The 24012-nt window shown below is 34.8% G+C and overlaps 2 protein-coding genes across 3 annotated transcripts; both read left to right on the top strand.

Moving 5' to 3' along the window:
* The first annotated feature begins 452 nt into the window (after nt 1-452).
* Nucleotides 453-8174, top strand: LOC100254194 (sodium/pyruvate cotransporter BASS2, chloroplastic). The gene is made up of 13 exons (XM_002284884.5): nt 453-938; nt 1182-1296; nt 2240-2363; nt 2518-2559; nt 2645-2758; nt 2865-2927; nt 4242-4369; nt 5299-5380; nt 5879-5930; nt 6070-6167; nt 6290-6448; nt 7611-7700; nt 7806-8174. Exons 1-13 carry the CDS (start codon nt 830-832, stop codon nt 7881-7883), a joined length of 1254 nt encoding a protein of 417 aa, XP_002284920.3. The 5' UTR covers nt 453-829; the 3' UTR covers nt 7884-8174.
* Nucleotides 8175-10080: 1906 nt separating this feature from the next.
* On the top strand, nt 10081-23383 carry LOC100259308 (transcriptional corepressor LEUNIG). 2 transcript variants are annotated; one of them, XM_010658080.3, is made up of 18 exons: nt 10081-10420; nt 11657-11754; nt 12145-12254; nt 13142-13489; nt 13571-13656; nt 13760-13844; nt 13943-14018; nt 15318-15367; nt 16967-17266; nt 17398-17580; nt 18026-18271; nt 19056-19173; nt 19257-19366; nt 19507-19656; nt 20529-20684; nt 20810-20926; nt 22359-22565; nt 22908-23383. In XM_010658080.3, the coding sequence occupies exons 1-18, from the start codon at nt 10389-10391 to the stop codon at nt 23049-23051; spliced, it is 2616 nt and encodes an 871-aa protein (XP_010656382.1). In that variant the 5' UTR covers nt 10081-10388; the 3' UTR covers nt 23052-23383. The 2 variants fall into 2 exon arrangements, with proteins under 2 accessions (XP_010656382.1, XP_010656383.1); XM_010658081.3 differs by having other exon boundaries at nt 10243-10420; nt 13574-13656.
* The last annotated feature ends 629 nt before the right edge of the window (nt 23384-24012 follow it).

Raw genomic sequence — 24012 nt, 5'->3', positions numbered from 1 at the left:
ACTTCTTATTACGTATATGAATGAAATTTAGATATAAAAGGTATAAAAAAAGTACAAGGTGTTATTATATTAAAATCGCTTAATTATAAAGTCTATTTATAATATCAATTTATACTTTTTTTTCGTAAGTACAAAAAATAATCATTAATTAAAAGTAGTGTTACATATATATTTTGAAATCTTGTTATTTATACCATAATATTATTTATTTATATATTATACCATAATGTCATTTGTTTGTATTTTTATTGAATGATATAAATCTTTTTGTACACGTTTCATGTTACAAATATGAAGTTGGATAGCGACCATATAGTAACTTAGTATTTTCCTTAATTATACTAGAATTATTTGCTTCTTAATTACACTTTTCATATAATAATAATAATAATAAGTAAATAAATAAATAAAAATGGAAAAGCAAGGGTAAAATCCCAATTATCAATCAACCCGCAAAGACCTAAACGACGACGTTTCTTTCCTTTTCGATTTCGTTCTTTCCCCGTTGTTGGGTGACGGTTAGAGCTGACGAGATGAGTGAGCTCCATACCTATGGACTCAAGGTTGCGAAAAGGACAACAAAGGAGACTTTATTTATGGAATTCACCAGGAATTGGTTACAAACAGCCATCGAATTTGGATATTAGCAATTAAGCATTGTGTTTGTGTGTGTTTCATCGGGTTCCACGACTCCCTTATATATCCACAGCTGCTGTCTTGGGACCCTCCCCTCTCTCCCTTTCTCAGCCTTCGCTTTTCAATTGTCAATATCAAACTCAATCCATTATTCCTCTTTGATCCTCTTCTTCTGGGTTCATTGGTTTTTTCAATGGCGTCCATGTCTAGATTTGTGCTCAAAGACTGCAAATTGCAGCCATTTGATGCTCTTTATGGACCAAGTTCATGTTCTCTTGCAAGGAGGATTCACACCCGTGTGGGTATGCTTGATTTCTGCTTCTTTACCATTTTCTGCTTTCTGGGTGCTTGTTGTATGATTATTGGAGAAATGGGTCGTTTCTATTTGTGTTTCCTATCTGCAGTTTCTGGTGTTTCAAGGACATTTTTTATTTGTTGAGAGTATTTGAGTTCATTTTAGGTTGTTTCTAATAGTTGCTGTGAGTAGCCACTCATCTATTACTAATTCTTTTTCTTTTTTCTATTTTTATTTTGTTTATCTGTAGAAGTAAGGGGTGGATGTTCATTACCTGAAAAGGGTAGAAATTTGGCAATCCAAAACAAGCAGCACAGTTCAATTGTTGCTCTTTCGGGCCCTTCCTCGATTATTCAAGCTTCAAGGTATAGTTTGAAAGCCTTCAGGGTTTTGTGTGTGTGTTATTAGATTTAACTTCATTTTCATTTGCCAATTGAGAATACACGTTTTTAGTGAATTTACCATTCTATCAATATTATTGCATCAAAGCAGCATAGAGACATTTTTTACTTGTATGATGATTTAATTATATATATATATGCATTCACTTGAATGTTGGAGGCAGGAATTTACTATATCCACATATGTTTTTTGTGTAGTTCTAAAGGAAGAGCAATGAGCATGTATTGATACTGCTCACAGGAAGGGCAATAGTTAGCTAGTTTATAATATTTGAATTATTTGATTAAAAGGGATGGAATGATGAAATCTAACCCCTCCTACTTGTGACATAAATGCCTTTCAACATTTCGATTATATTCATGTAAATTTTAAAAGAGAAGGTTACTTTTATTTATAAAAAAAAAAAGGTCATTTTATACCGTGAAAAATGTAGAGGATTAGATTTACAAATTTGGGATTATTTCATCCATTTTAATCAAACAACCCTTTATATTTTCAGAACAAGTCCCTAGGTATTCTAATGGTATTGCATGATTGCATGATCTTTTGTAGTCATCATTTGGTGATATTGGTCCATGGTATTATTTGTTTCACTTTCATACATAGGTAGGTGAACTCTTGTTATTACTATTTTTTCCTATGTATAGCTAAATTCTCTCTGACAATTTAGGACTCTACCATTTTTCCTTTTTTGGTTCCTCAAAGGGAAGTACCTGCCAGTGGCACTATTTGCTGGTATAGCATCCTCATTTCCTGTCAAGTGTCACTGAAGCAGATCACTCTTGTAGATGTGTTTTGTTTTATATTTCAGATGTGTTCATCTAAAAGAGTTCTGCACATCAACATCCGTTTTTTACATTTTTGAGATCCAGTGTATTAATTTATTTGGTTGACTGCTACCTTTAGGAACTCCCATATTTTGTGCAAGGCAGCAGCAAATGTGTCTGGAGATGTCCCTGGTAACACTCCTGCTGGAATGAGCCAATATGAGAGAATAATTGAAACATTAACAACTCTTTTTCCTGTGTGGGTATGCTTTTCATTCATCAGATCATTCAAATGTAGTTCTTGTTCATTTCTTTTCTTTTTTATAAACAATGTCTGTGTAAAATGCTCGAGTTTGCCTTAAGAATATGTTCTTGTCAAGGTCAAGTTTCATATTTTGAATCTAATTGCATTGGCAGGTCATATTAGGCACCGTTATTGGCATCTACAAGCCTGCTGCGGTAATTTCATCAGTTAGATTCTGCTTCTTTGATAGATGACAATTCCTCTTTGCTTAACTGATTCACTTTTGGGGTCTTCCTACAGGTAACTTGGCTAGAAACAGACCTTTTCACAATTTGCTTGGGCTTTCTAATGCTCTCAATGGGATTGACATTGACATTCGAGGATTTTAGACGATGTCTGCGGAACCCATGGACTGTAAGAACTAACCCTCACACACCTAAACTTAAAAGTACTACTGATTGAGACAATATGATTTCCTATTTGTTTTACATATTGAAGTTGTTAACTTTCATTTTTGTAGGTGGGTGTAGGATTTCTTGCTCAATACTTAATCAAACCCATGTTAGGCTTCTTTATTGTGATGGTATGTTTTCATCAATATCTGTAGCACTTTTGTTTGATTTCCTAGTTGCGGAGTCTATTTATGCTTGAAATGTATGCCCTACTGATTGAGTATAGGATTGTGCTATTTTTGGAAGATGCTATATCAGATATGTGCCATCTTTTTGACATCTTGAAAGAAATTAATTTCTTACTTGACCTTTTGTCCAGGAGTGTCCACTGGGGGAAGTCCAATAGATTTTGCTTTACATTTAGTTAAAGGGTGGTTTTGTACTGATTTTGGGGATCTATCAATGACAATTGCTCAGTTCCAACCCAACAACTTGCAGTCTGCTGCATACTCATGTTTCACTCTCAGTATTAGTGTTCTTATATGTTGACAGGACGCGACCCTTCCTTGGCCATTCAAGGGACTATTAATACGACTGCCAGAGTTAAATGTTGGAGATTAGTAGCAGTGGAGTTCTTTTTGTTTTTTTTTTCAACATAAAAAAGAACAGAAATAGAACCAGGGAGATTCATTTTAAATTCCATGTAGTATATAGTTATTGATTTGGGAGCTTGGGCTCTGTCAACCTGATATCAAGAGTTACCTCCATTGACATATCATAATAGCTACCTTAATTTCCTTTCCATTGCTTGGTTGATACACTAATTCTGATGATTTCATTTGGAAGGTATCCATCTACCGTGACTGATCAAATGATTCAGGCTTCTTTGCTAATATACCGTTCTATCATTGCATTGTCTTAGAATGATTCGATGGAATTCTATTCCTTTTGGGATCCCCATGAATCATGGCATTGAAGTTTGCCTAAAACATACAATTCTATCTCCTGCTCCAAATATTATTAAATGACCCATCCTAATCCATATCTCATTTGACCATCTACTATAAGCATAGTATATTTATCTACACTTAATTATACCTATATCTATATATACATACTTAATTATGGGGCATTTCTTTGAATTATGGTCAGTGTTGCTTAGAATATGGATCCTTATGACAAGAGATGAGAAAGCTGAAGGATGCTGCATATCACTAAATACTATGGAACTTGTTATATCACTAACTACAAGCAGAAGGAGGGCAAGGTTTCCTGTTTACATTTGCTATTGATGTACTATGAATATTACTCTTTTGGTCCTGGAGCTCTCTAAATTACAAACTGGGGATAAGAATTTTTTTACTTCTAAATTTCTAAATCGAGCTTTTGAAATGATAACCAGGTATTGGATAATATGATTAATGATACAAATTTCCTGCATTTTGTGCTTTATGGCAACTGTGGTTGAACCTATAATTGCTAATTCTTATCTCTATGATTTTCAGACTCTAAAACTGTCTGCGCCTCTTGCAACTGGTCTTATTTTGGTCTCATGCTGCCCTGGAGGCCAGGCATCCAATGTTGCAACCTATATATCTAAAGGGAATGTAGCACTCTCTGTCCTCATGACAACGTAAGATCAATTTATTGTGACCTTTGCTGCAGATTGATATTTTGCACTCTAACTTTGTTTTACCTTGACTTGGTTGGGCTGCTGATCCCTTCTCTTATATTTAGAATGTTTTATTTAGGAAGAAAAGTTTTAAGATCCTTGCATGTGAAACTAATCTGCCTACATTTTCTACTTCATTTTTCAATGTAGAAAATACATTTTGTGTAGAAATACATTTTATGGAAGTCTTTATGTAGAAATACATTTTGTGTAAGTTGGGCCTTGATTTGCAAGATCCATATGATGTATCAAGTAATCTGTAATGCATGAACTTGAGTACTGTTTTCGGTGGTTGGTGTGTGCCTATGTGCTAGACTCATTTAATTCCCTGATCTTAGAATGAATGTTATACCTAAGTAACCCAATTTCCATTTAATGGCAAATTGAGGAGTAACATAGGATATGTGGCATAGGTACTTCACTAATATCCATGCAACAAAGAAACAGATTATGAGAGTCTTAAGGTAACTTACAATGAACGAGGAAGTAAAATTTTCCTTTTCTTCATCTGACACACCTGTTGTTTCATATCTGACTAATAGGTATGTTTGACTTTGTATTTCACATACTATGGAGTGTTGTACCAATTAATAAATTTCTGGGAAAGGTTAGATGCATTATTAGTCTTTTATTTGGAGATTTCAATTTTCATTTCTGCACTACAGTCAAACCCACCAAGTTTACACTCTTTTCTTGGAATTTGTACTAATAAACTAATTACAGTAATTTGCAGTGTAAATTCCTATGTACTGTGGAGACTGCAATATGTCTGTGTATATAATTTACAAATGTTAATTAACAAAACATTCTGTATGCACTTTGGTGTTATACATGTGAAGTATGAAGATATAACTTTCAAGGCTCCATAATTTTTCTGTTGAATTTTCTAGTTGTTCAACTATTGGAGCTATTGTTATGACACCACTCCTTACAAAGCTTCTTGCTGGTCAGCTTGTACCAGTTGATGCAGCGGTAAGTACACACATGCTTAATACTAATCACTTCCTAAATAATTATTGATTTGAGTCAAACGAAACATAATACTTAAGAAACCAATGTACTTTCTCCCTAGGCTACATGGCAGAAGTGTGCAATCCACAGATTACCAACAAGTATAGATATTTGTTGAGTAGGCTAAGACACCCAACCAACTTGTACATGATCTTATATGTTGCTTAGGCAGTTAATGGGTTCACTTTGGAGTTTTCCATCCCTAAAATAGATGATCAAATGGGTTGGTGTCCAATTATTCAGGTACACTGGGAAAAAAAGTGGTGTAGGATTTATGCAGAAAAAAAAACACACACACACACAAAATGATTCACAATAACCCTAATCAGCTCAACTTTAGTGTCAGAAATTTATGAGTTGAAATTATTTAAAGGCTGTATGTAGGGGTCAAAGATTTCTTAATAATATCTTGTTTGCTTAATTTGATTTTTGTATTCATTTTTTGTGTTCCCTTTCCAGGGCCTGGCGATCAGCACTTTCCAGGTTGTTTTAGTGCCAACCGTTATTGGAGGTGATAATTTATTTATAAAATAATTTTCCATTAGAGTCAGTGCAGAAATTTGATATTTTCTCTGGTACAGATCATAGCTTATCATAAAGGGTCATGTATCCTGACTTATATGTTTGACTCTAAGTTGCTTTTTGTGCAGTGTTGTCAAATGAGTTCTTCCCCAAATTCACATCAAAAATTGTCACTGTAACACCTTTAGTTGGAGTTATTCTTACTACTCTACTTTGTGCAAGCCCTGTAAGTTATCAAGATTCTCAGTGAAGTATATCTCATGTTTAGCTGCAGAAGTCCATTTAAATGTTTTCGTAACAGTTGTTCCACAGAGAAAGAGCTGATCTTAGTAATTTATGTCTCTTAAGATTGGAAAAGTTTCAGATGTCTTGAAAACTCAAGGGGCACAACTAATTTTGCCTGTGGCCATCCTACATGCTGCTGCATTTGCACTTGGTTATTGGGTTTCAAAAATATCATTTGGGGAATCCACTTCACGTACCATTTCCATCGAATGTGGGATGCAGGTAATTATCTTCTTCACAATCCCTTTATTGTGAAATTGTTTGACAAGATTTAATAGGTGCATAAACATTCATATCATTTGAATCAGACCATTCTATTCACAATCACAAGGTATTTTGTCATACCTAAAATGGTATCTATTTTAAACACTAAGCAGGCATCTTGCTCTAGATTCCTATTATTTTCTCTATGTTTTGGTGTTTGAACTTTCAATAGTAAAGAGACCCCTAGGCCTGGCTCAGGTGGCATGGGTTTGGGTGACCATGGGGATGAGGTTCTATTTTTCAATTACATGTAACACCAAAAAATAAAGGGAAATGGAAAAAAGATACCTATTAAAAATATTAAATAGTAAAGAAATATGGAATTAAGACAAAGGAACATATAATTTGATTCTTTTAGATGCTTACCAATCATGGTGGACTGGAATCGGTACAATAGCACCATGACAGGCGTGAGCTGAGATGGTGGTTATAAGATACTAAGCTAATACAGATTATGTAGGTTTAGTACATAACCTCAATGTTTAACTTGGTCTTCCTTTGATGGTCTCACTATCATTGTAAGTCATAACAATGTGCCTTGAGACTGTCAATACATGTAAATTTATTAGTTCAATTGTAGTGCATAGCCAAGTCCCCAAGAAACAGTTGGCATGGTAGAACCTTGGGTTTTGATGTCTAATACCTAACATTTTCCTTGATCGATCCTGTTCTCTCTGTAATGCCTAGAGGGTTCTTGGATCATCCTAGCAATGGAAGTAAAACGAGGATATCTCCTGGCCCAAAAAACAAACCTAAAGGAATGGCCTCAACTTTCTATTAAATGGCTTGTTCTTTTCTTTCCTTTTATCCTTAAATAATAAATAAACAGAAAGAACGCAGAGAGAAAGGCTTAGAATGGTCCCTTTCTTTTGAGACTGAATGTTTACCTAACCATGAAGTTGCTGGTTCATGTATGTTATTGCAATGAAGTTGGTGATTTAACTTAATTGAAAGCCTGAATTCATGTTCATCAAAACAAGAGTCCAGAAAAACAAAGACAATCAGCAACTTGTAATCCCGAATTTGCATTTTTTGATAGATAATTAGTGTGGTCAATTCTTTATCATTCATCTGTTGCCTATATAAAAAAAATAAAAATTTCATTCATCTATATCTGCAGAGTTCTGCGCTTGGATTTCTACTTGCCCAGAAACATTTCACAAATCCTCTTGTGGCCGTTCCTTCTGCTGTAAGCGTAGTCTGCATGGCGGTAGGATTGCTTCTGCATTGACACTCTCATGAATTTTCTATCCAACAGTACTTTCTGTTCAGGGGCCTTATACTCACAATCTTCCTCTCATTGTCTCTGTTACAGCTTGGTGGCAGTGCTCTTGCCGTCTTCTGGAGGAACCAGCCAATTCCTGTCGATGACAAAGATGACTTTAAAGAATGAATGTTTTACCCCTTCTTTTCTTTTGTCAATTGTCTTCTCAGAGCTGCTGTTAGTTCCTGGTTTAGCTTAGTATCTCAGTTTGCTCTACATCAACTAGAATTTGCCATCCCCTTATCTTTTGAGTTAAGTTTCAGGGAACTAAACAAAACAAAAAAAAAAAAACAGGCAGTTGTGTAGTATTAGGGTCATAAATATTAGAACTGAAAATGTTACTCTTGAATTTCTCAGTTTTTTAATTGAAAGGAAAAGAATAAAAGGACTGATGAGTAATAAACCCAATGTTTGGTTTGATGCCCTGTTCCATTTGGAAGCTTTTCGAGGGAAGAAGGGAATGAAAATTAAAGGGTTGTAACACCTACCTGTGTAATTGTAGGCTAAAGTCAGTGCAGGAACAATGAGGGGAAACGTGATCCGGGTACCTTCAAATATGACCCAACATCTCTCCAATTATGAATTGAAGGAAAAATGCGTCTCCTCCACCTCCAATGATCCCTCTCTCACATGTTCCACATTTCTACCCCATTGAAAAAGAGTAAATGCCCCTAACTCATCACAGTGCTTCCTTCCCATATGTGGCATACGAAACTGGCGCCTGTTTGGGACCCTGACTGTATGAACGAATGGATTTACTATCAAAATTAGTAACATGTACAATGGCACTGTTGAACCCACAGGGATGAAGTGACATATTCACACCCTTCCTATTACATCGTTGACAACATTTCCTTCACCGTTCTAGTAGTTCACACAACGTTTAACACAAGTAGTTGATTTGGATTTGGAAGTCATTTCTGGATTATTAAAAGCAATCCTTTTTCGTCTACAAGAAGGAAACTTGATTCCCTTGCAAATAATGCGAGTAAAAAACAAACAGTTTGTTGTGGGATAATTTCTGAATAAGAAAATTGGAAGACATTAATGTTAAAAGAATCGAAGTGGTCAAAACATGATGGAAGCCATTGCCGGCTGCACATCCATGTTAAGGTTTGAAACATGTGTTTTGACCCATTCAACTACGAACATTACTTGATTTGTAAAGTGGAATGATTGAGCTCAAGTTTTCTAGACATTGATTTTCCTTACCAAATTACTCAGATCACGTGAATGGGTGAACATACTTCAATTTGCTTTAGAAAAAAACCATATTACAAAAGTTCTACCGACTTTGTATTTTTTAATAAATATTGAAAAAGCATCTTCTAGATGATGGTATTTTGGGTATTTTTTTTTTTCATATTTAAACTCTTGTTCAATTATCAAAATATTTTCCTACATATTTAACGATCTAAATTTTAACTTTGATACATGTTATTACAGTATCTTAATATTCTATCTTGTAGAAGTATTGAATTATTGCACAACTTTTTATCCAAGATGCTTCTCTTGTATTCTTTTACAATTATTTATTATTATTAAGAAAATAATCTTATTTTAGCTTATAATTCATTTTAGGGATAGTTTTCTTTTTTTTATTTTTCATTTGGTTTCTTTACAATAAAGGATACCATTAAAATAAAAGCCCGTGGTGATATTTATTTTATATTACATAAATAAAATTATGTAAATATGCACTATTTACAAAATATGAATGAAAATGAATCACAAAAAAGTTATATTCATGTAGAAAGTATTTTGAAAAAAATAATTCTCATTTTATGCACTCAAACAGTATCTACCTTACGTTACCCGAAAAATGTCCTTATACGCATTCATGGGTTGCCACCCATACTAACCCAATTCACATGAAAATAACATATCATTCAACTAATAAAGATATTTTAAGTTTAAAATAGTATTACTTTAAGACTGAAACATATGTAAGGATATTTCAAAATAAGGTGAGGTATATGCTATTTTAGTATATAAAATGAGAATTGCTTTTCTCCAAATACATTTCCCGTGAAAAATGACCTTTTTAGGTTTTTTTTCCTCCATATTTTATAAATATTGCATGTTAATATAATTTATCCTAAAGAAATAAATATGTAACTTACCATGATGGTATTATTTATTATTGTTAATTAAATGCATTGTTTTGTAAGTAAAAAATAATAAAGAAAATGGAAGGAAAATTCAATGATAGAATTTCAATCATGCATAAAAGGATTAATTAAATAAAAAATATAATTTTCCAAATTTGTTTAAAATTAAATTTTATAAATAAAGGTGGGAGAAATGAATTATGAAATATTAGATGATTTGAGGGGAATGGGATGCAAGGGAACTGGAAGGAAAAAAGTGGAGCCAATCTAGAACATTGTGTGGAAAAATGGCATTAAATAAGGAAAAAAAACTAGGAAGGAAGACTGAGAATATTTATTTATTTATTTATTTTAATTTAGGAATTAATAAATAGGACAGGTTCTCATCTTCAAAAGGCGTGAAAAGAAGAGAATATAATAGTACTTTTCTCAAAGCTCCGGAGTCATGTTCTCAGTATCTCACTGAACAACTTTTCAGACAAATTTCTCCGCAGTTTTCTTCGACATTCCGGAGTTTTTTATCATGTCCCAAACCAACTGGGAAGCCGATAAAATGTGGGTACAATGAAATTTTCGAAATTTGTTTATTTGATTTCGTTTTTTGGCTCGTTATTTGTGGGATTTGCTTAGGGTTTTTTTTTTTTTTTGGTGGCTAACTTATGGGACTAGGGTTTTGATTTTGATTGTGGTTCCTTGATGGGTTTTACTGATTTTTGTTGTTTTTTAATGGGTATATCCCAATTTCTTGAAAGGTTTAAGTTCTTTGCATGTTTTCACGTTTGGGTTTGGCGCGGTTTTTGTTGTTTTTGACGGAATTATCCTGTTTTAGTTCTACCCGCCGTTTGGTTTCTGTGAAAACGGCGGGGTTGGATTGGGTTAAGCAAAGTTTGCTTTCTCTGGTCCGGAATTATGAAAAGTCTATCCAAGGTTCAAGACTTCAATTTTTTTTTTCCTTCAACCTTCCCCTTTTGCCATACAAGACACTCAAGCATGCCGAGGGCGAGGGGTTTTCTTTTTCTTATTTTAGATGTTCGATATTTGGGACTTGGGGTTTAAATTTTTCTCCCCTCTTTCACTGCTAGTTTTCTTGTATTTTACTAGATTCTCCCCATTGTTTACTTATAACCTGTTTGTCCTCTGAGTTTTTTTTTTTTTTTTTTCTTTTTCTTTTTGGTTCTGTCTCCTCGGTTGGTATCCTAAATATGGAAAAAACTGGACTTAACTAAGCCATTTTATTTGTATTAGATTCTGTTGATTGGAGTTTTCTGTTTTCTCTAAGTCCCCAAAAATGAAAGTTATTTTTCTTGATGATTGATTTGGACTTTATGCTTTCCATTCTTAAACTTGTTCATCACTGTTGTTTTTCAATTTATGCTTAAAAATTAAGCTTTCCACTTTCCAAATTTGATGTTTTTTGTGATTTTGCTTTTCTTTTGTCTATTTAGAATCATTGAATCGGAAAAAACAATTTGATTCGTTAAACTCTCTATTTTCAGCTCACTTGGTTTAACTATATGTTTTCATTTGCTAAGAAAAGAATGAAAACAAAAACATCAAAAATTTATGTCGAAGCATTTAACAGAAATACCTATAAGTTGAAGATTCTATTTTCTTTGATTTTCCTTGGTATTCTTGAAAACTAAATGGAGGTTATGGATTTTTTTTGGGTTCTAGGCATTGGGTTGGGTTTTCTATTTATTTTGTGACTAGTTTATCTTATTCCCTTCAATAAAGCTCAAAGAATTTGCAAATTTTTAACTAGTAGTATCTTGTTATTTTGTTGGATGACAGGTTGGATGTGTACATACATGATTATTTTCTGAAGAGGAAATTACATGCTTCTGCAAAGGCCTTTCAAGCGGAAGCTAAAGTATCCACTGAACCTGTCGGTAAGATTATTGGGAGAATGCAGAGGAAAACATATTCAATGAACTGTGTGAATTTTTTTGTGTAGCTTTCTAGAGCTTGTTAGGGCCACATGGTAAAAATCCAGTGTCCTCATTTTGTTTTACATTGCACTGAAAGAGGGAACCACATCTCGAAGGAATGGGGTGATTTCAGATTGTCTTGAAATGACAACGTATCAAACTTTCACCATTATCCTAATATGGGTGTATGGGTGTATAGGTGCCATTTTCTTTAACATCCCCCATTAAGATGACAGATTCTTGAATACCATGCAAAAGAATGTATCGAGGAATCATTAAATTTTCATGAGATGTCCAAATGAGCTCTTATCATTTGATTGGTATTGATTTTATGTCTGAATTGAATTTCAGCCATCGATGCACCTGGTGGCTTTCTCTTTGAATGGTGGTCTGTTTTTTGGGATATATTTATAGCTAGGACAAATGAGAAACACTCGGAGGCTGCTGCATCTTACATTGAGGTGGGTTTCTGTTTAAAGCTTTGAATTGTTATTTTCTTGTGTAGTCAACTTCTTAGAGAATTCTATTTGTTTCCTGTCTGGATCTTACAGATTTTTCTTTTAAAATACTACTTTTGGCTTAAGTGTTGTGTTTTCAATTGCTTCCACCTCCATATTGTAACAGCTAAACCTTCATGTTATAGAAGCTGTATTGGAGCAAGAGAAATTTAGTTCTTTTTTCTGCAATTCAGGAAAAACATCTCTCTATTGATGCTATTTCGTTGGCTATCTGTTGTTCACCCTAGTTTGCATTAAGGGTATGCTAAGCTTATGAACTTTTTGGAGGGTTGTGATATTGTATTGATATAGTTTTTTAAACTTTGGGGCTTGTGATTTAATTAATATTTTTGCCTTGGGGTTTTGGAGTTTCTCAATTGCTGGTTTTCTGAAATGTGTGAGGTTCCTGGTCATGTACAATATTAGGTTTTCTATTGGAATTGGGGACTTCTTGCCAGGAAGCATCCCCAGTGACTGTGTTGGTCTGAGAGCCTAGACATTGAAACTTAGTTTTCTCAAGAGCAGACAGTGATTTTCATTTAGGCTTTGAATTTATTGGTTTTTTTTCTTCCTTTTGGTATGATTCAAACATACATTGCTTAGCCTTGTTTCATTTTCTACTAAAGTTTATATCCATAAAAAGTATTGTTGTGCAATTGATTAATAAAACAGTATCATGTATAATAAGTTTTAACAAATATACATGTAATGTGGCTGAGTTTCAATGAAAGTGGAAACCCTCTAAGCTTCCAGCCATTATATTTAAATAGTTTTGATGCCTTTTGCTGTAATAGCTATTTTTGGAGAAATTTTTTAATAATCTTACTGTTAAAAGCATGTTGAAATGTCAGACTCAATTAATCAAGGCACGGGAACTGCAGCAGCAGCAGCAGCAGCAACAACAACAACAACAGCAGCAGCAGCAGCATCAGAAACCTCAGCAACAGCAGCAGCAGCAGCAGCAGCAGATGCAAATGCAGCAGCTTTTATTGCAGAGGCATGTTCAGCAACAACAACAGCAGCAGCAACAGCGGAGAGATGGGACCCAGATTCTAAATGGCTCTGGCAATGGGCTTGTTAGCAATGATGCTCTTATGAGGCAGAACCCTGCAACTGCAAATACCTTGGCAACAAAGATGTATGAGGAAAGATTAAAGCTTCCACTTCAGAGGGATCCCTTGGACGATGCAGCTATGAAGGTGCTAAGTATTATATTTTATTTGAAGACAAGCTCTTTTACCTTCTTATATTCTCTAATATGTCTTGAGAAATTTATACAGCAGAGGTTTGGTGACAATATGGGCCAGCTTCTTGAACCAAACCATGCCTCACTGTTGAAATCAGCTGCAGTCAGTGGCCAACCAGGGTACGCTTTGTGATCTGACCGTCATTGCTATGTTCCAGTCCTTTTATTTTTTAGAGTCCATCTTGGTTAGCAATGTGATAGCGTATGAATCCTTGTATTACAGGCAGACACTGCATGGTGCACCTGGAGGCATTTCTGGGAATCTTCAGCAAGTTCAAAGTCGGAATCAACAACTTCAAGTTTCCTCGGCATGTGTCTCTTTCTATTGTTTATTATGTATATATGGTGAATGTTACAGTTTTATATTTCTTATTTTAGTTTCTGCATGCCTTGTGTGCTGAAACAGGACATAAAGAGTGAGATGAATCCAATGATGAATCCCAGGGCTGCTGGTCCAGAAGGATCATTGATTGGAGTTCATGGTATTGGTTGCGAACTTCCTTATATTTTTGCAAGAAAATTATTAATTCTCTATTCTTGTTTTCATTTCAATATTAGGATTTAGGCCTGACAATTGAGCACTTGGAATAGAAACTTTTCTTAAATTGAATTGGGCTTGTAAATAGGTTTGGAGTTTATAGTTGGTGGGTTATTTTTGACAAAATTAAACCTGGACAAAACTAAACCAGTGGGTTATTTTTCCCTTTATGTTGCATTTAATTTTTCCAGTTATAGTTGTCAAAATCAAACGGAAATTTATGATCCAATCAAATCACAGGTAAAATCTAGCATTGTGCACATTCATTGCTATGAATCAAATGGAAAAGCCACTTCCAACCTTTTCTTTTGATAGGCAAATGGAGCATAACCCACTTCCAACTTTAGAATGATGAAAACTTGTCATATAATTTTCATTTATTTTTGTCACTAGTTGCAAGAAAATCTTTTGTGTTGGACATAGGAAACATAAATAATAATATCAAGTTCCATTATATTTTGTAAACAAAATAAAATTTGATTTTCTTACTCGAGGAATTGTTGTTGAAAGAATCTTGAAATTTGTTGTACATAGGAGACATGAATGCTATCAAGTAATGTTATTATGTATTATTAACAAAATAAAATTTGATTTAGCTTGCAGAGGTTTGACTGATGACTGAGCCAAATTTTTAATATTGCTTGTGTTGGGATGGTTTCTTTTGTTGGATCCCTCAAGCAACTACCCATGTGACAGTTATGTTAACAAAATGAGTAGCCACTCAGTTGATATCTTTTGTAGGGGATTTTCTACTCCCCTAAGGTTTTAAGTTCATATTTATAACTTTTAGTTGTACACTTCCATTGATACCTATAATAGATATCAGAGTTATATGGTGGTTATGTTTGGGGGAGGGATTTCTGATCCTTCTTTGTATCTACTTCTTTCACAATAATAAAATGTTTGTTTCTGATAGTAAATAAATTAATAAAATTTGATTTTCTTACATTAGTATTTCTTGAAGGAAATCTCAAATTTTCCAAATCCCTTGAAAGAACTATTACGAGCACGGAAACTACCCTTATTAATTATTTATATGCAAAAAATCTAACTTAATTTTCAAATCTCATGTGAATTGCATTAGTTATTGTAAAATCTGCAGTTTAATTGGATCATAATTTTGGATTGTGATTTGGACCATGTCGGATTTAAATACAGGGCCATAAGTCAGAAGCTTTGGAATTTGACATGAGTTGCAGGAAATTTTATCATAGGATTTAACAACTATCTTATGTTGTTTCAGGATCAAATCAAGGTGGTAACAATCTAACTCTGAAAGGATGGCCACTAACCGTAAGTCCTCTACAAATGCTTGATTTACTATTGGTGTTCCCTTCATATTCGCAATAATGAACCTTTTTCGATATTGATATTCTTTGATATATTTCAATTGGTTAATATGTAATTCAGCATCCACATGCTAATTGAGCTACAGAGTGAAAAGAGTAATGGATTGTTTAACTGGTCAAGTATTGAGAGGGTACTAATATTTTAGTAAAGAAGTTTATTCCCATTTGGGCAGACCTTAGGTTTTTTATCACTACACTAGTTTGCACAGTTTTTTTTTTGATAGATAAACAACAATATATAAAAAGGGCCAAAAAGCCACAAAGTATACAAGGGGCATACACAGAAGCCTAAGACGAGAAACAAAAAGAAAGCGAGCAACCTCACCAACCCTTAAGTGGTTGAGAGCCACTCCAAAAAGCCTAAGAGTAAAGAGGACTCCTCTCCGATGTACACTAGTTTGTACAGTTGATCTCATATTTCAGAAGGGCATACACATTTAGCCCCTCATTAATCCCTACCCTTTTCAGAGCCACTCTAGTTGGTTATTTTCACTTTCACAAGTCATGTTCATTTGTCACAGGTTAATCTTAAGTGGGGAAAAGTTAAATGTATTAGAAAAAATGTACTGTTAAGAATCTAATATGTGTATTTGACATTGATCGTCTTTTAATGTTTGTCTGGACACCTCCTCTCCACCACCCCATTCCTTCTCTCTCTACCAGGTGGACATTGCTCTTTTTAAAGATTAGTCTTTCTTTTATTAGATATGGATTATTTTCCGGGTGCTGAGATGATGCAATCTTATTTTTAGGACTGTTTGACGTTGATACAGGCGCTATAACACAATTTTATTGGTTGTTGAATCATATTGGATATGGTAGCGCCATAGATAATCTAGGCTTAGACTTGATTTGTTAAATGAGATCTATCATATGGTAGGTTTGGATCCTATTGATGCTGATATGGCATAATCATTTTTCCTGCTAATGTACGATTTTATTGGTTATTTCTGGTAATGCTGACATGGCATGATTTTGATTATTGAACTTTTTTGGTCTGACAAGCCACACTTGCTGAAAGAACCAGCCTGATAGGTATTAGGATGTGTTAGAGAGGATCCAAACTCAATAGGTACTGGCTTGTTGTTGCATATGTAGATTGAACACTGAACCAAGTCTTGTCTTCATTCATATGTGATGTATGTCCTGTGGCTCAAGTGCTCACCATTTGCCATGAAATGACTCAGGTGTCAAATTCATTATATTTGTTTAACCAATTTCTTTTGCATATTGTGGTATATGAGAATTACCATTTCCATTTAGATGGATTTTTTATTTTTGATCTTTAAGTAATCATTTATGCATGCACCTCTTTCCCTTCTCTCACTCATGCATGCAAACACATTAACCAATATTGAAGGTTGCTAATGTACAACTTAATTAGTATTTAGTTGTCTGTCATAAGCTATTTTTGGTCATATGCTAGAATGATGATTGCTAGAGAGCAAATGCTTGGTTCTCTAGGGTCCAAAATTACTGCTTGTGTGCATGCAATACTGGCCTGGGATGTTTCTCATTTTACTGATTGCATCTTTCACCTTAGGGACTGGACCAGCTTCGATCTGGGATTCTTCAGCAGCACAAGTCTTTGATACAGCCTTCTCAGCCCTTTCATCAACTTCAATTACAGCAACAACTTCTTCTTCAAGCACAGCAAAACTTGGCATCCCCATCTGCCAGTGATTTGGAATGCAGAAAATTGAGAATGCTTCTTAATAGTCGGAATTCACTTGGGAAGGATGGCCAATTAAATACTGTTGGTGATGTAGTTGCAAATGTTGGATCACCAATGCAAGTCGGTTGCCCTGTTTTGCCTCGTGGAGACACAGATATGCTGATCAAGGTGTCATTTTCTTTTCCCCAATTAGATCTATCACGTCTTATCATCGTCTTGTGCCTGTTCTTTCTACTAGATTTTAATCTCTTCTGGCTTCCTGGGAATACTTGTTTACATAGAGATTAAATGTTTCTCAGTTACAGCAGCAACAACTGCAAAACAGCAATCAACAGCAGCAACAATATCTGCAGCATCCACTTTCTAGTCAGCAGTCTCAGAGTTCAAATCATCACCTCCTCCATCAGCAAGATAAAATGATTGGTTCTGGAAGCATTGGGTTGGATGGTAGCATGTCAAATACGTTCCGAGGAAATGATCAGGTGTGTACTTTATGTGGCTGCATGATCATATGATATCCAAGTCATCAATTTCTCTGTTCTAAAGTTTTATACCAGCAATTCTTCAATTTTTAAATATAATGAAATTTCCATACACTCATTTCTGATAGTATCTGACCAAATTTTTTATGTAAGTGACAAATTCACTCATATACCAACTGTTTTTAGTCATTCCAAAATTCCTTGCACTTTGCTTCTGAACCACCATAATTTCCTAAGCTACTATTTAATTTAGGGTGGATTGCTTATGATTTTATTTATAGTATGCATTGCTTTTCCTTTCTTCTACTTCATCCTTGTATTCTTTAAATCCTATATTTCAATTTATGCCTTGCATCTGATTGTTTCCCAACCCTGAATTTGACACTTCAACTTGATAACATCTTACACTTGTGGTTTCGTTTATGTTCTCCTTTGTTTATGTAAGACTTCAAAAGGTCAAATTGGGCGAAAGAGAAAGCAGCCAGTGTCATCTTCAGGTCCTGCCAATAGCTCAGGAACTGGAAACACAGCTGGACCATCCCCAAGTTCAGCACCATCAACACCTTCAACTCACACACCAGGAGATGTAATCTCAATGCCGACTTTGTCGCATAATGGTGGTTCCTCTAAGTCTTTACTTATGTATGGATCTGATGGTATGGGCACACATACCTCAGCACCAAATCAACTGGTGAGGAACCTTTTTTTTTAATATGCTTTTCATTTTGGGGTGGCCTATCAATATATATAAAATTTTAGCGATCTGCGAGGGGGATTCTCTTTTTGTTCAAGGAAAGAAATGAAGGGATATAGGGAAGGGTTTGTCTCTTAACATCCTAACAAGTTGCATGTAGAGATGTTGATACCATGCATAGAGAATGATGCTAAATGAAAACTTTTTCCACCCCAATATATGAATGGATAGGTAGCCAATATGGTTGAATCAGATGATCTTCCTAATTTGAACTCCTAGGTTGCCTAGGGGGTCCCATTACCCCACCCCCTTTTCTCTCAAAAAGAAACATAGTAGGTTAAAGAAGTCAAGGGTGGAGATGTTTATCTCCTCTAAGGTGAAAGACACATGTGAAACAAAATTAAAAGGATATAAAGGTTGATCAGGAAGGAGATCCCGAAATAAGTTAGGAAGGGTATAGCTAATCCACTTCCAAGTTGAGTAATAATAGAATTAATGAATTAGAATCCATAGAAGATGACAAATGTAAAATCCCCATTATCATGTGTGTTTATCTCATGGATCATTAGACTTACCATTAGGCCATCTACTCCAACAATCCAACAATCCAACAATTTCCTCCATAATAAAATCTGTAATAACTATTTGAATCATCGATAGTTTTTATTTATCTTTTACTTGATTTTTCATAAGAAGAAATTCTACAAAATATTTGTTTGCTTGTAATATTTCTCATTAGCATTCCGTTGGGCAGTGGAATAATAGATATAATAACTTGCAGGCTGATGTGGATCGATTTGTTGATGATGGATCTCTTGATGATAATGTTGAGTCATTTTTAGCTCATGATGATGGAGACCCTAGAGATACGGTTGGTCGAAGTGTGGATGGCAGCAAAGGTACAATTAGTATCTGTTTCTTATTTTGGCATGAACATCAAGAGAAATTGAGCCCAGGTTTTAAAGTTTTAATTGTGATATAGGTTTTTCATTTTCGGAAGTCCGGTGTATTACTGCAAGTACAAGTAAAGTTGAATGTTGTCACTTCTCTTCAGATGGAAAACTGCTTGCCACTGGTGGGCAGGATAAAAAGGTGAGGATGGATATACCAAAAAAGTTTTGTGATATTGATTCAGGAGACAAGCTTTTGCCACTTGAATTGAATAACATTGTTTTTGGGACATTTCATGAAAGATAACATCAATCTCTTTGCTTCTTGATTTTATAATGCAGGCTGTATTATGGTGCACAGAGTCTTTTACGGCTAAGTCTAGACTTGAAGAACATTCTCAAATGATTACGGATATCCGTTTCAGTCCAAGCATGCCGCGACTTGCAACATCTTCAGCTGACAAAACTGTCAGGGTTTGGGATGTTGATAACGTTAGTAAACATGCTGCCTTTTTCATGGTTCAACTTGATATTGTTTTCACTAGTACTCATTTCTTTAAATTAGTCAATGGATTGGATCATGCACTGGGTCTGACCTAGTTATTCATATGCATGTTGATATTTGTATGATCTTATTTTGTATATGCATGCTTGAAGATTGTCCTATATCAGATGCATGATTATGTACTTGATTTGTTTGAATAGAGCAATTTTTAAACTTTCAAATGATTTGGATTCCAATTGTCCATTGGAATGATTTGAGATTTGCCTACCTTTTAGAGTGATTTGGATTCTGGTTGTCTATTGAAGTAGTTTGAGATTTGCCTATCTCTGGCATGAATGTATTCCAGTCAGACTTATTAAATTACTGACCTTTGAATGAGCAGTGACTTTACTTGCTTTTGAGCCTTTTTTTCTTCTAAAGATTCTGTATGCTACAAACCCATAACAAATGTGCTTCCTGTTGATCTTAGAAAAAATGTACATGATTCTACCTGCTCTTTTAATCAAATTAGTGGAAATTGAGCTTGTAGCTATTGGCTGCTGGTTGAGCAGAATGGCCAAGGACGTTTTCTGCTGATTTCCTTAATCAAAAGACAAGGCTTTGCTGTACTGAGTTGCATTTGAAATTGACCTTGTAACTTAATTTTGGTATTATTTCAATGTTTGTTCTCTTTGAAGTTTGAATTGGTAATCTATGGTTGTCAGATTTATCTTAGTTGACTTTATTAAATCATGCTTTCATTCTTGAGGCTATATTCCTGTGAGAATCAATTCTGCTATATCCCGTAGGTGATGTTATTTCGATGCACCCATCTCTTTAAAACATTTTTCTTAACTGGATGTGTTGCCCCATTTTGCAGCCAGTCTACTCACTACGTACTTTTACTGGACATTCCACCAATGTTACATCGCTAGACTTCCACCCTAATAAAGATGACCTTATCTGCTCTTGTGATGGTAATGGTGAGATACGATATTGGAGTATCCCCAATGGTAGTTGTACTAGGGTCTTCAAGGTATATAACAGTGGAACTATCTATTTGTTCAACTCTACAAAGAAACTTTACATTGCAGAATGCTATTTCTTTTGATCATCCAGCTTCCATTAAGTTGATGATTCTAATCTTCCTTATCTTTTCAGGGTGGAACGAACCATATGAGGTTTCAACCACGCCATGGAAGGTATCTGGCTGCTGCTGCAGAGGGTGTGGTTTCCATACTTGATGTGGAAACCCAGGCCTGCAGACAAAAATTACAGGTTAGTTACGAGTTTTTCCTTACCCTCTTTAATTAGTCCCTGTTAGGATTTATGGTTAAGTTTCGTAAGTATGGGAAATTATTATGGTAAGCACTGCTTCCTGAGCGAATTAAGAGCTTTTGAGTTGCACTACATCCATTTTTTTTCCTGAGAAGGATATGAAAGGAAGTCCAAATTTTGAGTCATCACATGTTAGGGTTGGGATGGCTGTTTTGACTGTCTTTGACGCCTTTCCAACAATGAAATAGAACAAGATGGTTTTTAGCCTCCATCAGATCTGTTCCTCTCCCATTTACCCTGGGATTTATCTTCAATTGTTTCCCCTTTAACAACACCTCCCCAGACTGTTGTTGGAGCCAGCAAAGTGCTTCTGGGGGTTTGGGGTTGGGGGCAGCTGGCCCCCTCCCTCTCTTCAAAAACAAAAACAAGGAATAACCTTATTAGGGATTTGCAGAAATAATTATAAAACTCTTGTCAAATTTCAAGAGTAAAAATCTGAAGTAGGGCTTTTTTTTTCTTTATTAAAAGAAAAAACAATACCCTTCACAAAGTTCTTAACTAAGGAATCATTGGTTAAGCCTTTGATAAAACACTTCACCAAGTCTGTACTCTTTTGGAAAAGAGTGTGGTATGCTAATGCTAAAAGCACACAATAGGAACTTAAGAGCATCCATTACTTACGACATACTAGTAGTATTCAGTCATTTGAAAGAAAAACCCTGAAATTTTTTCTTATTGATTTTTCTAAACTACTAAAACATATATTTGTGACTTGACTAGAATTTTTTTTCATAAAACTTAAAGTTTCTTGATATTTTGGTTGTTTATAATTTACCCATGTACACAAACGGTAAATTCTGCATTTCTTTTTTGAAACTCTTTAACATATATTATTTTCTTAATTGATTTATTATGTTTTTCTACTTGAATTTTTTTTTTTATTACATTTAGAAATTTTGGTTGGATGGTTGATAATGAAGTTATGATTTAACACTTTCCAGTATTTATTGTTATTTGAGGAATTTTTTCATTTATTTTATTATTGTCAAAGGTTTCTGGCCCCATGACCGAGCCCCTTATATTTCTGGCTTCACCATTGCCCCCCCTTAACTAGTTATTGCCTTCATGGACTAGATAAATTTGGTCTTTTGACATCTGATGGGACAAGACAGATTGCATGGACCAATGTGTTGAATAAGATCTGCTAGAGGAATTTTAGGCATGCATGTAAAAAACTGGATTTTACTTGATACATTTCCCATAGCTTGCACTATTTACTTTGGTTTATGAGTAAATGTTATGCATAATAATCGATGAATTATGCTACATGGTTGTGCTGTATGTTAGCCACAGATATCTCCTACCCCATAAGTGTTTCTTCACTGCTGATTGGTCACAGTGCTTACTTGTGTCATTTGATCTATCACTGCAGGGCCATAAAAACCATGTTTCTGTGTGTTGGGATTCTTCTGGCAGCTATCTGGCAACTGTCAGTGAGGACTTGGTTAAAGTTTGGACAGTTGGTTCTGGGGGCAAAGCAGCGGAATGCATTCATGAGTTGCACTATAGTGGCAACAAATTCAATTCCTGTGCTTTCCATCCCACTTATACCTCTTTGTTGGTCATTGGCTGTTACCAGGCAAGTTATAGCTGTTCCATTATTTCATGCAATTTCATTTGTTAATCAGCTACCCTGTATCGTAAGCTTTGGATTTTGGTTCGATATAATGTGTTACGACATTTTTGTTTTTTTAAAACCCAAGGGTTTCACCTTGGTAGTGTTATGCCTGTTTAAAATTAGGTCTTAACAGCATGAAAAGGCCAATGCTTCATAATAATTGTAGGATCATTCCACACACAAATGCTGGTTCTTATTTACATTTTAGCAACACCATGCCAAGGTAGGCATTCTATTAGTTGCATGTTTTGCTGACACGACGCCTTTTTGTTTCCAATGTGGAAATTTTTTGGGGGGTTCTAGTCTCTGGAGCTTTGGAACATGACAGAGAACAAGACAATGACACTACCAGCGCACGACAAACTAATTTCTTCATTAGCAGTATCAAACGTCACTGGTTTAGTAGCTTCAGCTAGTCATGACAACTGTGTCAAGTTGTGGAAGTGACTTTTGACTCAATTCTCTTTTCCATTTCTCCTTGACATAGCTTGAGGCAGGTATAGCTTCTCCAACCCTATGTATCCTGGAACGAGCATTCTGCAGAGTTTTTAACATTTGGTTTTGTAGGGTTTGTTTATATTGCTTGTCAGGGAAAAGGGTTTCTAGATTTTGTTCATTATGGTTTTGGTTTTTTAGCTGGAACCCATCCCAAGTTCACCCTTTGTAGAGGAAGCGCCAACTTTGTTGAATTGCTCAGCCAGTGATATGTTTATTTGGGCTCATAGACTGCTTGTACAATGTATATTAAATTGCCAATTTAACTGGATCAGTCTCTGTTACATGGAAGTTGAGAAATGTATCTTGTTTCCCATGGCTCTATATGATTACCAACTACTTGTTATTTTGCTTTCTCTTATTCAATTGGCAGTTGAATTTTAAGTACATAAAATTGAAGGTAAGGTAAAAAATATTAGGGGTGTGAAGAGGTACAATGCTGAAGCCCTTTCTAGAAGTATAATGTCAAATGCCTCCATCAAAACTCTCTTTGCATCCACCCTGTTTACATATTTATCTAAAAATTAAAAACTTATTAATATATCCTATTACAATTTTTTTTAAAAATACCCTTTCCGATTATTCTCTCCCTAAACCCCTTCTCTTCTTGTTTTTTCTCTCAACTTATTTCTTCCTAACCACAAACCCTAGGTTACAAATAACATGGAACATGGAAATCTTTTAGGACTTAATCATGTCTAATTTTTGACAAAAAAAATTATAAAAATAATTGAAAAAAACAATTACGAAGAATGTAGACGTGATTTAGAAGTGAGAAATAATGAATAGTTGTAATATAAATGAAGGGGAAAAAAATATTGAAACCCGGCCAAACATTACTACGAGGTTTGAAGGTATAAGGGAGGGAGGATGCTCTTAAGAGTATCTAAAGGTATAAACACCATGATTGGAA

The sequence above is a fragment of the Vitis vinifera genome, chromosome 11 (assembly GCF_030704535.1).
Source record: "Vitis vinifera cultivar Pinot Noir 40024 chromosome 11, ASM3070453v1".
Lineage (NCBI taxonomy): Eukaryota > Viridiplantae > Streptophyta > Magnoliopsida > Vitales > Vitaceae > Vitis > Vitis vinifera.
Note: the sequence above shows the minus strand (reverse complement) of the source record. Positions and strands in the feature narration are given on the sequence as shown.

Excerpts from the sequence above, each read along its gene's own strand:
- LOC100254194 (XM_002284884.5), top strand. The coding sequence starts at position 830 with ATGGCGTCCATGTCTAGATTTGTGCTCAAAGACTGCAAATTGCAGCCA. Across the intron at positions 2,928-4,241 it reads TAGGCTTCTTTATTGTGATG|ACTCTAAAACTGTCTGCGCC; the intron begins GTATGTTTTCAT and ends TATGATTTTCAG. Across the intron at positions 6,449-7,610 it reads CCATCGAATGTGGGATGCAG|AGTTCTGCGCTTGGATTTCT; the intron begins GTAATTATCTTC and ends CTATATCTGCAG.
- LOC100259308 (XM_010658080.3), top strand. The coding sequence starts at position 10,389 with ATGTCCCAAACCAACTGGGAAGCCGATAAAAT. Across the intron at positions 13,490-13,570 it reads TGGACGATGCAGCTATGAAG|CAGAGGTTTGGTGACAATAT; the intron begins GTGCTAAGTATT and ends AAATTTATACAG. Across the intron at positions 19,367-19,506 it reads CTGGTGGGCAGGATAAAAAG|GCTGTATTATGGTGCACAGA; the intron begins GTGAGGATGGAT and ends TTTATAATGCAG.